The sequence below is a fragment of the Hypomesus transpacificus genome, chromosome 19, assembly GCF_021917145.1.
Source record: "Hypomesus transpacificus isolate Combined female chromosome 19, fHypTra1, whole genome shotgun sequence".
Lineage (NCBI taxonomy): Eukaryota > Metazoa > Chordata > Actinopteri > Osmeriformes > Osmeridae > Hypomesus > Hypomesus transpacificus.
Genome location: NC_061078.1, coordinates 294422 through 311061, shown reverse-complemented (window position 1 = coordinate 311061; position 16640 = coordinate 294422). Strand labels below are relative to the sequence as shown.

The 16640-nt window shown below is 47.5% G+C and overlaps 1 protein-coding gene across 1 annotated transcript in view; it reads left to right on the top strand.

The window, feature by feature from the left end:
- The window catches only part of LOC124482086 (protein kinase C-binding protein NELL1-like), a 135694-nt gene that overhangs the window by 108352 nt on the left and 10702 nt on the right, over positions 1 to 16640 (top strand). Inside the window, 3 exon segments of the mRNA XM_047042439.1 lie at positions 5003 to 5140; positions 9130 to 9323; positions 10305 to 10481. Of these exon segments, the coding sequence (XP_046898395.1) occupies positions 5003 to 5140; positions 9130 to 9323; positions 10305 to 10481 (509 nt within the window).

Below are 16640 nucleotides of genomic sequence, written 5' to 3'. Positions count from 1 at the left end.
TGGAAACAAATAAGCGCAGCTAGTTCTGGCAGGGCAATCGGGCAGCGCGCGTCAGTCAGTGATCGGGGACGTAAGGCGTCTTACTCCACCTTCCTTACTCCTCCCACTACCACACCCATGTAGCAGCGCATATCCATTGGGCCACGTCAGATAAGGCGTCTTTAAAAGACGCGCGGATATGCACACACTCACCCCGGTCGTTGTATGATCAGTGCTGCTGCCACCCTCCACCATCCCCTTCTCCCCCATGCTGTCTGTCTGTCTATCCAACAGGGGGATTTTATCTCTATTGCTCCCTGCCTCATATGTCATGTATGTATGTGTTGCATCGAGGAGGCAGGGAGTGCTTCTCTTAGATCATCCACTCCGCCAAAGTAAATCTACATGTCCATGTCATGTAACAATAAATGCTCAAATCTAATACGTGATTGTCTTGACTGAACTAACGTTATCATTTCAAATGATAACTGGTCAATGTTGTGTACACAATAGATTTATTTGCGCGTTTTTATTTCAAGTCTCCACCTTCGGTGTTTCAGTGAGTGCTGTTGGCCGTGTTGCGTTTTTGCTGCCCAGCGTCACTCGTTGAAAACCAACCAATCAACGCACAGCTCATCTATATATTCATGAGCATACCATAAAAGGAGAAAACCTAGCGTTTTTCCCCGGGACAATTTCACAGGAAGCACCAGGGTGCATAGAACAGCACCCGGGCCATTTTCAGCCCAACCAACGTTACATACCCTATTCGGAGACCTTAAGGAACAGTGTGAAATACCCCAAAAACCCAGTCAATGACCCTTTAAATAAAGTGCTGTGCCGTAGCTTTATTGACTGTGTGTGGTTATGGTTAGGGTTTGTTCCTGCTGCCTTTTGTGTGTGTGACTCGCAGCAGGTGCTGTTGCTGTGAGGATGTCAGTGGTAAACCACCCAGAATGTTCTTGATGGTTATGCTTGTCGGGCTACAGGTCCATTCACACTTCACTAACCACAGTATAGCTCGCTGGCTAGCAGTAAAACTCGAAACTTAGAAAAACATGTTAACAAAACATTAACATTTCGGCCCCCAGTCTGGCTCCTCGGTGTGTGTGTGTTACCATCACCCCGGGCCTTTTATTATGAAGAGTAAAGACAAACAGAGGGTGTGTGTGTAGATGTGTGTGGGTGTATGCATGTGTAGATGTGTGTGGGTGTATGCATGTGTAGATGTGTGTGTTGTGACACAGATCACCTTGCAGGGTGTGACAGGTGCCATGACAACACTGCTTCTACGTGCCTGCAGCTGCTTCTGGAAGTCAGCTTCAGTATTGTTACTGTGAGAGGCTAACTCCAGCTAGATCCTCAGCTAACTCCAACTAGCTCCTCAGCTAACTCCAGCTAGCTCCAGCTAACTCCAGCTTGCTCCTCAGCTAGCTCCTCAGCTAACTCAAGCTAGCTCTCCAGCTAACTCAAGCTAGCTCTCCAGCTAACTCAAGCTAGCTCTCAGCTAACTCAAGCTAGCTCTCCAGCTAACTCCAGCTAGCTCTCCAGCGAGCTCACCAGCTAACTCCAGCTATCTCCTCAGCTATCTCCTCAGCTAACTCCAGCTAACTCCTCAGCTAACTCCAGCTAACTCCTCAGCTAACTCCAGCTAGCTCCTCAGCTAATTCCAGCTAGCTCTCCAGCTAACTCCAGCTAGCTCTCCAGCTAACTCCAGCTAGCTCCCGCTGCCTCTCACACACTCGACTGACAGAGCAGTGGTCTATTCCAGAAAACATCTAAATGATTAGATGTTTTATTCATTGAGAGAGTCATTCTCATGTACATTCTATGTTCTCTCTGGTTTGATCTGCGCTAAAGTAGACCTCTTAAAGAGATGATCGACTGGGGGTGGAACTTTACAAGAGACCTTCTTGGGAACACACACACACGCACGCACACACACACACACTCACACACACTCACACACACACACACACACAGGAACACGCTCCCTGTTGTGTCTGTGTTGGAGCTGCTTGTTCCTCATGAGGAGAAGCAGAGCAAGCAGAAGCAGAGCAGGTGTGTCGTGGGAGCACCCTGTACTGCTGTCATGTTCCTTCGGGAACACTCCTTTCTTCTCTTGACTAGAATCTTATAGGCGGTAAAAGGACAAGCAATGCACTTTCTTTGAACTCACACACACACACACACACACACACAAAAATACATTTGTAAATGCTTTGGATGTTGTGTTGTCCCTCTGGCCCTGTCCCAGTGCATTGTGGGTAATGTGATGTGACAGCAGGGTGGTACAGAGCTGGATCATCCTCTGTGTGTGTGTGTGTGTGTGAGGGAGAGAGGGAGAGAGAGAGAGAGAGACAGAAAGAGAGAGAGAGAGAGCAGGGGCAAACATACATTCCACACGGATTAGAGGGCAGAGGGGAATCTAGGGGCAATATAATGGCTGAAAGCCTGTGTGGTGTGTGTCTGTGGTGTGTGTCTGTGGTGTGTGTCTGTGTGGTGTGTGTCTGTGTGGTGTGTGTGTGTGTGGTGTGTGTGTGTGTCTGTGTGGTGTGTGTCTGTGTGGTGTGTGTGTGTGTGGTGTGTGTCTGTGTGGTGTGTGTCTGTGTGGTGTGTGTGTGTGTGGTGTGTGTGTGTGTGGTGTGTGTCTGTGTGGTGTGTGTCTGTGTGGTGTGTGTGTGTGGTGTGTGTCTGTGTGCTTCCCAGACATTAGCACAGCTAGTAAGCACACATTCAAGTGTGTGTATTTTCCCAGGTCATATTTTAAGTATCAGTGTGTGTGTGTGTGTGTAGGTGGCCTCTTAGCCTAGAATAAGATGTGGAAAGCTGGAGAAGACTGAGTGATGCATAATGGATGAGAAGATTACACTCCAGGAACAGCAGATTCCCTGGTCTTCCTGCTTCTACATGGCTGCTCAGAGGAGACCGGAGACATGGAGAGGAGAAAGAAAGAAAAAGCTCAATAGAGATTAATGTTGTGTGTGTGTAGAATCCTCTCCTGAATGCCTTGAGGAGAGGAACAGGAAGTGGTGTTCCTCAGTTGATATATGCATCAGCATCGTTTCGTTTGTTTGATGGAGCGACCCAACTCTACTGTAGGGGTTGTGTTAGTACAGGTGATGAGTTACCACTGGTTCCCTTTATAGTCCACAATGTGAAGACATTGTCTGAACCATGATATGTGTAACCTGGAGTCCCCAGCCGTCATCTCATCTCACACCCAACACTGCATTGATGACGTTGTCCCCAAGAAGGATGTCCGGTCTTTCCCAAATCAGAAGCCCTGGGTTGATGCCGCGGTCCGGGCCAAGCTGAGAGCCCGCACTATCGCCTTTAACTCTGGGGACCCTGATGAGTACAGGAAGGCCAGATACGACCTTCTGAAGGCCATCAAAGCAGCGAAAAGGGCTTACAGGACCAATGCGGAGTCCAGCTACCATGGCTCTGACCCCAGGCGCATGTGGAGTGGACTTAAAGCCATTACTGACTACAAAGGGAGAGGCTACAACGAGACCCAGTCCTCTGTCCTACTGCCAGACGGGCTGAACTCCTTCTACGCTCGCTTTGAGAGGGACAGTGACCCCCCTGCAGTGGAGCTACCTGAAGGCCAAGCCAGTGCTGTGCCTACACTAACTGTAGCCGAGGTGAGGCTATGCTTTAAGAAGATCAACCCTCGCAAGGCACCTTGGCCAGACGGCATATCAGGTAGGGCCCTCAGGGGCTGCGCTGACCAGCTGGCAGGGGTCTTCAGTGACATCTTCAACCTCTCCCTTAACCTGTCTGTACTCCCCACCTGCTTCAAGATGAGCACCATTCTCCCTGTGCCCAATAACACCAAGGTCACATGTTTGAACGACTATCACCCGATAGCACTGACCTCTGTCATCATGAAGTGCTTCGTGCGGCTAGTCAAATCATTCATCTGCTCCTTGCTGCCCCCCACCCTGGACCCTATGCAGTTTGCATACCGGTCCAACAGGTCTACAGACGATGCCATCGCTCCGACTATGCACACCGCTCTCTCCCACCTGGACAAGGGGAATATGTATGTGAGGATGCTGTTCATTGACTACAGCTCTGCATTAAACACCATCATCCCCTCCAGACTGGTCTCCAAGCTTGTGGACCTGGGACTAAGCACCTCCCTCTGCAAGTGGATCTTCCACTTCCTGACGGGGAGGCCACAGGTGGTGAGAATCGGGGACCGCACCTCATCCGTACTGATCACCAACACAGGCACCCCCCAGGGCTGTGTGCTCAGCCCTCTCCTGTTCTCCTTGTTCACCCACGACTGTGGCAACGCACAGCTCCAACCTCCTTGTTAAGTTTGCTGACGACACAACCATCGTGGGCCTCATCTCTGATAGTGACGAGTCAGCCTACAGAGAGGAGGTTGACACCCTGACATCATGGTGTCAGGACAACAACCTCTCTCTCAACATCAGCAAGACCAAGGAGATGATTGTGGACTATAGGAGGTGGCAGGAGGAGGAGCATGCACCCCTACTCATCAATGGATCGGAAGTGGAGAAGGTCAGCTGCTTCAAGTTCCTCGGGGTGAACATCAGCAACAACCTCACCTGGTCTGTTCACACGGACAAGGTGGTCAAAAGGTGGTCCTGAGGAGAATGAAGAAGTTTGGTATGGACTCAGTCATCCTCACTAACATTTACAGATGCACTATAGAGAGCATTCTGACTGGTTGCATTACAGTGTGGTATGGGAGCTGCACAGACAGGGACTTTCAGTGCCCAGTCTGACCTTGTGTTGTGCTGTGTACCTGACAAATAGAAGACTTGAACTTGAACTCCCTCATGTCTCTTGTAAACTCAGACATGCAGAGAGAGATACAAGAATGGGAAAGAAAAACTCCTTTGATGTTTATTCAAAAGGCCCTGAAACCCTGAAAAACACCCTGAAAAAGACTTGAAACGAATATTCTCTTTTATTGTGCCTCTTTGTGTGTCCCTGTGTGTGTGTGTGTGTGTGTGTATCTGTGTGTGTGTGTGTGCGTGTGCAGACGTAGACGAGTGTGAAGGTCTGGTTCAGTGCCATCTCCACTCTCACTGCATCAACCTGCCTGGGTGGTACCACTGTGAGTGCAGACGCGGTTTCCATGACAATGGCTCCTACCTGCTTGATGGGAGTTCCTGCATTGGTGAGTGTTGATAACACACACATTCACATGAACACACACACACTCACATGAACACACACACACTCCTCAGTCATAACCCAGTCCAAAATCGGAACAGTCTGCTTACACAAGCTATTTATGTGTTACACTTTTACACCCACACTGTCGCCAGCTGCTAACATGGCACGACCTCCCATCTGTTTGGCTCTGAGAGAGGAGGGAGGGAGGACTGGGGGGCAGGAAAATGAGAGGGAGGGAGAGAGGAGGGAGGGAGGACAGGGGGGCAGGAGAGTAGTGTGAGCGAGGGAGGGGGAGGGGGAGGGAAACAGAGAGGGAGAGGGAGAGAGGGGAGAGGGAGGAACATCAGTTCAGACTGTACCATGTGACAAGTGCAGGCATGTTGGTTCCACATGTCAACTAGAGGAACAGCAGGAGACTCAAACAACTGGTCACATACTCCCTCCTCCCTCCATCTCTTCCATTTCCCCTCCCTCCCTCCCTCCCTCCCTCCCTCCCTCCCTCCCTCCCTCCCTCCCTCCCTCCCTCCCTCCCTCCCTCTACCCTCTCTCCTCCCTCTGTCCCTCCCTCTCTCTACCCTCTCTCCTCCCTCTCTCTACCCTCTCTCCTCCCTCCCTCTCCTCCCTCTCTCATCCCTCTCTCTCTCCCTCCCTCCCTCCCTCCCTCCCTCTCTCCTCCCTCTTTCCTCCCTCTCTCTACCCTCTCTCCTCCCTCCCTCTACCCTCTCTCTTCCCTCCCTCTCCTCCCTCTCTCTACCCTCTCTCCTCCCTCCCTCCCTCTACCCTCTCTCCTCCCTCTGTCCCTCCCTCTCTCCTCCCTCTCTCTACCCTCTCTCTTCCCTCCCTCTCCTCCCTCCCTCCCTCTACCCTCTCTCCTCCCTCTGTCCCTCCCTCTCTCCTCCCTCTCTCTACCCTCTCTCTACCCTCTCTCCTCCCTCTCTCTACCCTCTCTCCTCCCTCCCTCTCCTCCCTCTCCTCCCTCCCTCTACCCTCTCTCTTCCCTCCCTCTCCTCCCTCCTTCTACCCTCTCTCCTCCCTCTGTCCCTCCCTCTCTCTACCCTCTGTCCTCCCTCCCTCTCTCCCTCTATCCCCTCCCTCTTCACACACACACACCGTATTATCATCACCTCCCTGCCACTCCTAGAGACAGGAAGTTGCTCGAGAGACAGGAAGTGGTGTTTGGTGAGGAGAGAGCGGTGTGTTCTGGAGTGTGTGTGACAGGGAGCAACATGGGGTCAACAGGCCCAGCAGGAGACTGCCTCTCCAGCCGTCCTCAGCACACACACACCAGCTACCTCAGTGTGGCTCTGCAAGCTCATCCGCTGGTGCTGGTGCTGGTGGTGTGTGAGTGTGTGTGTCTACAGTGACAGTGTGCAGTGAGCTGACAAGCTCTTTTGAATCCCTCTTGAGGAGAGGGGAGGGGAGGAGGAGAGAGGAGAGGGGAGGAGGAGAGCGGAGAGGGGAGAGAGGAGATGGGAGGAGGAGGGCGGAGATGGGAGAGAGGAGGGGAGAAGAACGCAGAGGGGAGAGCGGAGAGAGGAGAGGGGAGGAGGAGAGGGGAGGAAGATGGAGGACAGGACAGAAGGCAGCTAGGGTTAGTTGTTTTCACAGTGTTGCTGTTGAGCTCAGAGTCGGGCCGGAGTGTTGAAATGATCAAACTGTTCAAGTGCTCATGTTTCATGTTCTCCTCTGAGTCCTGGTGGAGAGGGTTAGGGTTAGGGTTAGAGGGTTTACTGGACGCTGCCAGGCCAGCGTGTGCTGGGTTAGGGTTAGGGTTAGAGGGTTTACTGGACGCTGCCAGGCCAGCGTGTGCTGTGTGTCTGTCTTTGACCTGCTGGGAGCGAGGCTTCATCAGAGACAGCAGGAGACAGAGAGGCTGGGGATAGAGGCTGTGTTAGGATGGAGGCTGATAGAGGCTGCGTTAGGATGGAGGCTGATAGAGGCTGTGTTAGGATGGGGGAATGGAGGTTGAGGGAATAGAGGCTGGTGTGTTTATTAAGGGTTGAGGCCTGCACCTCCTCTCCCTCTCTCTCTCCCCCCTCTCTCCCCCCTCCCTCTTCCCCCTTCTCTCCCCCCTCCCTCTTCCCCCCTCTCTCCCTCCTCCCTCTCCCCCCTCTCCCCCCTCCCTCCCCCTTCTCTCCCTCACCCCTCTCTCCCTTCCTCCCCCCTCTCTCCCTCCCCCCTCTCTCCCTCCCTCCCTCCCTCCATCCCCCCCCCTCCCTCCCCCCTCTCTCCCTCCCCCCTCTCTCCCTCCCCCCTCTCTCCCTCCCTCCCTCCCCCCTCTCTCCCTCACCCCTCCCTCCCCCCTCTCTCCCTCACCCCTCCCTCCCCCCTCTCTCCCTCCCTCCCCCCTCTCTCCCTCCCTCCCCCCTCTCTCCCTTCCTCCCCCCTCTCTCCCTCCCCCCTCTCTCCCTCCCTCCCTCCCTCCATCCCCCCTCCCTCCCCCCTCTCTCCCTCCCCCCTCTCTCCCTCCCCCCTCTCTCCCTCCCTCCCCCCTCTCTCCCTCACCCCTCCCTCCCCCCTCTCTCCCTCCCTCCCCCCTCTCTCCCTCCCCCCTCCCTCCCTTCCCTCCCTCCCTCCCTCCATCCCCCCTCTCTCCCTCCCTCTCTCCCTCCCCCCTCTCTCTCTCCCTCCCTCCCTTCCCCCTCCCTCCCCCCTCTCTCCCTCTCTCCCTCCCTCCCTCCCCTCTCCCCCCCCTCCCTCCCCCCTCCCTCCCTCTCTCCCTCCCTCCCCCGTCTCTCCCTCTCTCCCTCCCTCCCTCCCTCCCTCTCTGCAGTACAGCAGCAGGGCACTATCTGAACACAGATGATTTATCCAGCGCTTCAGGGAAAGAGGTTTTTAATAAACAGATTGTGCATAAAGATTAGGATAATACACTGCATGCAAACTCACACTGTCTTGTAGGAGTGTGTGTGTGTGTGTTGAGAAAGAGGGTGTGTGTGTTTTGTCTCACTGTGATGTACATGACCTTTCCATATGGCTGCCTGGAGAAATACAGAAGAGCCTGAAGAGCCTGGCACTGTCTAATTATCCACATCTGTCTCCCAAAGACACTGTCAGCCGTGTGTGTGTGTGTGTGTGTGTGTGTGTGTGTGTGGGCATGGGCATATACTTCTATATACGTGTTTGTGTTCGTAGGCATGCACTTCCCTATGTGTGTGTGTGTGTGTGTGTGTGTGTGTGTGTGTAAAAGCTTGCTGTGTGCTGTAGTTACAGTCGCCAGTAGAATGCTCAGACTTTCCGCCGTGACAATCATTAATCAGAGACTAGCAGAGTTATGTCTGTCTCCACAACGACGCTTTCATTTAGTTTATGCAAATAGCGTGTCACATGTACAATAAATTGTGTCCATAGCTCTTTTTCCGTCAGGGCGGGTTGATGCAGAAGCCAATTAGAATGTTTGTGTGACTGTGTGTGAGTTTGCAGGGCTGTTACTGAAGTCCAAGCACTGCCTGGGTGTGTGTGTGTGTGTGTCTATACAGTGTGTAAGCAGGTCTGGAGTCTGTATGTGTGTGTGTATATGTATACTGTGTGCATGTGTGTATATGTGTATACGGTGTGTGTGTATACAGTGTGTGTGTGTGTGTGCAAGTGTATACTGTGTGTGTGTGCAAGTGTATACTGTCTGTGTGCAAGTATATACGTGTGTGTACTGTGTGTACTGTGTGTGTGTCTCCGGCCTCTTATCTCAGTGGGAGGAGCACAATTAAAAGTTTAGGTGGAAAATCACTTTGTTAATGGCTTTCTTAGTGTTTCCTCATTGTCAAGCTCTGAGTAGGGGGAGATGTAGAGAGGAGGGTGAGGGGTAGAGAGGAGGGGGAGGAGAGACAGAGGGGAAGAGAGGAGGAAAGAAGATTATTTCAAGCTGACAGTGAAGTATAAAAATGTTACATTTAAAGAAAAAGTAAAGGTTCTGGTGAGAATCTAAGGAATCCCCCCAAAATAATGATAATAGATTTCTCTGTCAACACTTGATCTCTGTGTGTGTTTCAGACGTTGACGAGTGCAGCATGCACACACACACCTGCTGGAACCAGAGTGTGTGTGTGAACCTGCCCGGTGGCTTCGACTGTGTGTGTGATTCCGGCCCATCCTGCAGCGGAGACTGTCGTCTTGGCGACGGGCTCAGACTTAGCGGGCAGCAGTGGAGCCCCCCCCAGGACCGCTGCTCCACCTGCAGCTGCAAGGTACACACACACACACAAACTATACCTAACAACATGCACAGGTAAAGCTTCCCAGGTTTATTGCTGTTTAAAATGATGCAGGATTGTTTTACGTCCGCCGTACTTTTTGCATCATCTTTATAGATGTGTTTTTATTCCTCTATTACACATTTACATTTATTCATTTAGCAGACGCTTTTATCCAAAACGACTTCCAAGAGAGAGCTTTACAAAAGTGCATAGGTCACTGATCATAACAACGAGATAGCCCCAAACATTGCGGGTTGCCAAAATATGAAGCCTACATTGTCAAAAAACGAATAAGTGCCAAAGAGAAGAACCATAAGAGACTGTAGTTATACAAGTTACAATTAAACAACATGAACCTCAAGTGCAAGAGTGTACCTGTAAAAAAGCAGAAAAGCTGTAACCTGGGTTATAGATGGACTTTTAGATGGATTTTAGATGGTCATAGATGGGTTATAGCTATGTTAAACCTGGGTTATATATATGGGTTATAGATGTTTTATAGATGGGTTATAGCTGGGTTATAGCTATGTTATACCTGGGTTATATATATATATAGGTTAGGGTATAACCCATCTATAACACATCTATAACACATATATAACCCAGGTATAACATAGCTATAACCCATCTATAGCAAGGGATGAGTATTGATAAGATTTATTACTCACTATTAAAAGGTTAAACAATTAAAATGCTAAGTTTAATAATGGATACAAAATCGATGTGCTCAGTTTAATAATGGGAGACGCGAACGTTTGCTGATAACACACGCCCCCCAATAACGTGAAGTGATCAATAAGATCAATTCTAATGGGAGACGAATGCCGGAGCTAAAATGTAAGCTTCAAACGACTGGACAGAAGATAACTTGATCGACTACACACAATAAAGGCAAATTGCTTCACACAGTTACAAGTGGTTTTAGCTGTGTGTGCTGGTGTATAACCCTAGCTGTGTGTGTGTGTGTTCCAGGACGGCCAGATCTTCTGCAGGAGGAGAGAGTGTGACTGTAGGGATGCGGGCGTGGACCTGTTCTGCTGTGCGGAGTGCGACACGAGGCAGAGCAGTCAGTGTCTCCACCAGCGCGGACGCACACTGTACCACAGCGGAGACTCCTGGGTCTACAACTGTCAGCAGTGTCAGTGCCTGGTCAGTACATAGCTGAACAGCAGAAGTTCATTACTCTGTTGTACACTGCTGAATAAAACAAAAGCAAAACTAAATATAGCTGCAAGCAGCGATGTGGGTTCCTCCTCAAAACTGCCAAATATTTAAAAAAATACATTGTAGAAGATCAAGAGTTGGACAACAAGAGAGCAAAATTACTTCATGTTTGGCCAACAACAATAGGTTGAATGGGGATTTGAACCCATGAGCATAAGGTTACAAGTCAGTCTCTCTATTCTCTTTACTACACACAGTGTTAAGATTTTATGAATTGAAAGGGCTTAGCTTTGGGACAAAGTTCAAGCAGCTGTAATTCAGTCATCGTTTAACATTTTAAGGCGAAATCGGACATGGTACTTCAGAATGATGCTTAACTGAACAGATAATCAGTATCATGACAGGCCCAAAGGTTGTGACTGGATTCAAACCTGTGACCATGCACATTGCAGTGCACTGTCTCAGCCCATTGAGCTATTCTCAGTGTTGGATATTAATGTGCTCTGTTACTGTATAAAAAAGTCAGCTCTTTCTCCTGTGGAAAGCATTGTTAGATTTGGCCAAAGTTTAAGCAGTTTTAATTCAATCACATTTTAACATACCAAGGTGAAATTGTTTATGGTACTTCAGAGTGATGTCATCTTGAACTCTATTAGGTTTGAAAAACCATCAGTCAAAATAATATTGTATTTATTAAAACAAAGATATTGAGGCAATGTGGATATTTATATAAATACACCCCGTTCAGCCACAATGTATCACATTTCTTATTCCATTTCACCCTATATAAAGACAGGTATTCTACACATCTATAACACATTTCAAGTCGATTGGATCTATGGTTCATGAGGATAATTTTTTTGAAGGTTGTACCAAATTTGGACAGTACAGCAAAATGTATCATGGCAGACTTTTTTAAGGCATTTTGGAGTAATGCAGCGCAGGGGAAATCACGTAGACTTTGGGCGTGGCTGATAGCGCCACCTATGGGCGTACGTGGGCCATTAGCAGTCTGGGAGTAGCGAGTGACCTGTTGTATCATTGGGCAAAATTTGAAAAAATCGGGTCAAGGACTTTTTGAGCTATTGAGCCATTTCATGGAGAAATATAATAATACCGTATTTCTTTGATTAAACGCTGCAGCGTTTAATTACACAATTATCATTTTTGGTGCAGCGTCTATTTGAGGGCAGCGTTTTATTAGTAAGAGAGATTTATTGAATTTTAGCTGCAGTGCGCTTTAGCTTTCAAACAGAAAGCTGTTCAGAAAGCACTCACCAGCAGCAACAGATCTGTAGCCCACAAACTTGGGGTTGATGAAATGCGAATTTGTGAGTGGTGAAATCAGCTACCTCGCTATATTGTACATGTGATTTTCGCAATTACATTATAATAATGTATCATTTGATTTCAACAAATGTCATAATTTAGAATTATATAATTGCATTCAGTAGCCTATAAGTGACTTTATTTGGTAAGAGTAAAGTGCCTTTATTTTGAAGGCCTTTTGGGACGCTCGTGAGTGAGAGAATCGACAAGCTAACAACAAGCGAAGCACAGACAATTTAATGCTCCAATAAAAGTTTGAGGTTGTTATAGCTGATGTTAGCAATCTAATGAAACCTCTATTCCCTTGTGTACAGCATGCAGCCAACGAGGTGTGTTGTTTTGTGTCCGTATTTTACTTTGGTGAACGTTATTTACATGCTGTTGATGTCATTGTATGTTCATTTTAAGCTAATTTGTGTCTGCCAGTGCTTCGAGGGAATCATAATACACTTGTCAGAATCAGAAATCAGTTTATTCGCCATGAAAGTTTGCACAGATAAGGAATTTGCTTTGGCAAGAAGGTGCATACAATAAACATAGAGGAGTCTTAAATTAAAATATGTGGTCTAAGTGATTTACTTGTGTAATAAATACTGTGTTTTAATTTTATAACCAATTAAATAACAGTTTTCGGATTTTTTTGGTGAACGGTTTAATCAATGGTGGCGTTTATTACACAATGTTCATTTTTGGCGCAGAGTTAAATCGAAGAAATAGGATAATAGGAATACAAAAAAAAAAATACTACCATCACTTTTAGAATGGACAACTGGGGCGAGGCTTGCAGTGCCACTTATAGGCAATGGTGGGCCATTTGTGGTGTGGTAGTTCCTCATGGCCTATACTTTCAATGTTTTAGAATTTGGAGAACTTTGTACTATTGTGTACACAATTGGAAATGCATGACCACCAATATCCACCAGGGCTTTTGCTTCAAGCCAAAGAGTGAAGGTTGGGGCTTGGTCAGCCCACCCTTTCCAGAAAGCCTTGGATGTGTGTGCGTCGGGGCGTGGCCTGTAGCGCCACCTATGGGCAATGGTGGGCCATTTGTGGTATGGTAGTTACTCATGGCCTATACCAGGGGTACTCAATTAGAAACCCAAAAGGTCCACTCACCAATTGTCCATTCAGTCCAGGGTCCGGAAACAGTGATGGTTTATTTTTCTGGCCTTACCTCAGAGTTCTGGGGGTAATTTTGTTCAAAGTGTCCATGCTTTGTGTCATAGTGACGTTTCACATTACCACTTTTGACAAGGGCAACCGTCTCAATACAGATTGAACACATCGGTTTTGTGCTCCCCACCTAACCCTCCCCACCTAACCCTAACCCTCCCCACCTAACCCTCCCCACCTAACCCTAACCCTCCCCACCTAACCCTCCCCACCTAACCCTCCCCACCGTCTGAAATCTTTGATTTATGGAATCAACTTTTTGCTTTTTGTCGGGTTTTGTCACGCCATGATTTTCCCTAAGGAAGAAACGGGTACCGTGAGCAAATCGATTAGCCTAAGTTGTTGCGATTGACACACACCGGCATGACCCAAAGAGGTTGTGGTCAATGTTGAATGAGTTGTCATGGTGATTACAGTTATTACAGCTCCTGATGGGCCTTTGGATTGAACACGGAAGCAGTGGCAGTTCTAGCACATTTGGCACCCCCCGCCCCCTAACACACCGGCTGCCCCATCACAGTACACGGAACGAAACACAAAATGCGGAAAAGGCCGACGCTCTCGGCGAAAAATTACGCCCCTAAATTCGTGGCACCCCGGGCGGCTGCCTAAGACCGCCCGGAAGATAGAAACCACTTCTAGAGGGAAAAATATATAGGCTACAGCACAAAATCGCGCACAAATAAAAACTTGCTTGGATCATAACTCTGAATTGGAATGTTGAATTTGGCTTTGGTCCAAATTGTATTGCGTCTGGGTCTGAATCCAGTCCAACTATTGAGTACCCCCATGCTAAAAACACACATGCTAACCCCTGTGGTCATTTCATCCAAAACACACATGCTAACCCCTTTAGTCATTTCATCCAAAACACACATGCTAACCCCTTAGGTCATTTACCCCGAAACACACATACTAACTTCTTTGGTAATTTCCCCCAAAACACACATGATAACCCCTTTGGTCATTTCATCCAAAACACACATGCTAACCCCTTTGGTCATTTCATCCAAAACACACATGCTAACCCCTTTGGTCATTTCATCCAAAACACACATACTAACCCCTTTGATCGTTTCCTCCAAAACACACATGCAAACCCCTTTGGTCATTTCATCCAAAACACACATGCTAACCCCTTTGGTCATTTCATCCAAAACACACATACTAACCCCTTTGATCGTTTCCTCCAAAACACACATGCAAACCCCTTTGGTCATTTCATCCAAAACACACATGCTAACCCCTTTGGTCATTTCATCCAAAACACACATGCTAACCCCTTTGGTCATTTTATCCAAAACACACATACTAACCCCTTTAGTAATTTCATCCAAAACACACATAATAACCCCTTTGATCGTTTCCCCCAAAACACACATACTAACCCCTTTGGTCATTTCATCCAAAACACACATGCTAACCCCTTTGGTCATTTCATCCAAAACACACATGCTAACCCCTTTGGTCATTTCATCCAAAACACACATGCTAACCCCTTTGGTCATTTACCCCGAAAAACACATACTAACCCCTTTATTCATTTCATCCAAAACACACATGCTAACCCCTTTAGTCATTTCATCCAAACACACATACTAACCCCCTTGATCGTTTCCTCCAAAACACACATGCTAACCCCTCTGGTCATTTCATCCAAAACACACATGCTAACCCCTTTGGTCATTTACCCCGAAACACACATACTAACTTCTTTGGTCATTTCCCCCAAAACACGAATGCCTAACCCCTTTTGTCATTTAATCCAAAACACACATGCTAACCCCTTTGATCATTTCATCCAAAACACACATGGTAACCCCTTTGGTCATTTCATCCAAAACACACATGCTAACCCCTTTGGTAATTTATTCAAATGGCTGAGCGGTGAGGGAGTCGGACTAGTAATCAGAAGGTTGCCGGATCGATTCCCCGCTAAGCCAAATGACGTTGTGTCCTTGGGCAAGGCACTTCACCCTACTTGCCTCGGGGGGAATGTCCCTGTACTTACTGTAAGTCGCTCTGGATAAGAGCGTCTGCTAAATGACTAAATGTAATGTAAATGTAATCCCGAAAAACACATACTAACCCCTTCAGTCATTTACCTCAAAACACAAATGCAAACCCTTTTGGTTATTTCATACAAAACACACATGCTAACCCCTTAAGTCATTTCATCCAAAACACACATGCTAACCCCTTTGGTCATTTCATCCAAAACACACATGCTAACCCCTTTGGTCATTTCATCCAAAACACACATACTAACCCCTTTAGTCATTTCATCCAAAACACACATACTAACCCCTTTAGTCATTTCATCCAAAACACACATACTAACCCCTTTGATCGTTTCCCCCAAAACACACATGCTAAACCCTTTGGTCATTTACCCCGAAAAACACACTAACCCCTTCAGTCATTTTAACCAAAACACACGTACCAACCCCTTTGATTATTTCCCCCAAAACACACAAGCAAACCCTTTTGGTTATTTCATCCAAAACACACATGCTAACCCCTTTGGTCGATTACCCCAAAACACACATTCTAACCCCTTTGGTCATTTCATCCAAAACACACATGCTAAACCCTTAGGTCATTTACCCCAAAACACACATACTATCTTCTTTGGTAATTTCCCCCAAAACACACATGATAACCCCTTTGGTCATTTCATCCAAAACACACATGCTAACCCCTTTGGTCATTTCATAAAAAACACACATGCTAACCCCTTTGGTCATTTCATCCAAAACACACATACTAACCCCTTTGATCGTTTCCTCCAAAACACACATGCAAACACCTCTGGTCATTTCATCCAAAACACAAATGCCTAACCCCTTTTGTCATTTCCTCCAAAACACACATGCAAACCCCTTCAGTCATTTCATCCAAAACACACATGCTAACCCCTTTGGTCATATACCCCAAAAAACACACTAACCTCTTCAGTCATTTCATCCAAAACACACGTACGAACCCCTTTGATCATTTCCCCCAAAACACACATGCTAACCCCTTTGGTCGATTACCCCAAAACACACATGCTAACCCCTTTGGTCATTTCATCCAAAACACACATGCTAACCCCTTAGGTCATTTACCCCGAAACACAAATACTAACTTCTTTGGTAATTTCCCCCAAAACACACATGATAACCCCTTTGGTCATTTCATCCAAAACACACATGCTAACCCCTTTGGTCATTTCATAAAAAACACACATGCTAACCCCTTTGGTCATTTATCCAAAACACATATGCTAACCCCTTAGGTCATTTCATCCAAAACACACATGCTAACCCCTTTGATCGTTTCCTCCAAACACACATGCAAACCCCTTTGGTCATTTCATCCAAAACACACATGCTAAACCCTTTGGTCATTTAGCCCGAAAAACACATACTAACCCCTTCAGTCATTTCATCCAAAACACACATGCTAACCCCTTTGGTCATTTACCCCAAAAAACACACTAACCCCTTCAGTCATTTCATCCAAAACACACGTACTAACCCCTTTGATCATTTCCCCCAAAACACACAAGCAAACCCTTTTGGTTATTTCATCCAAAACACACATGCTAACCCCTTAGGTCATTTACCCCGAAACACACATACTAACTTCTTTGGTAAT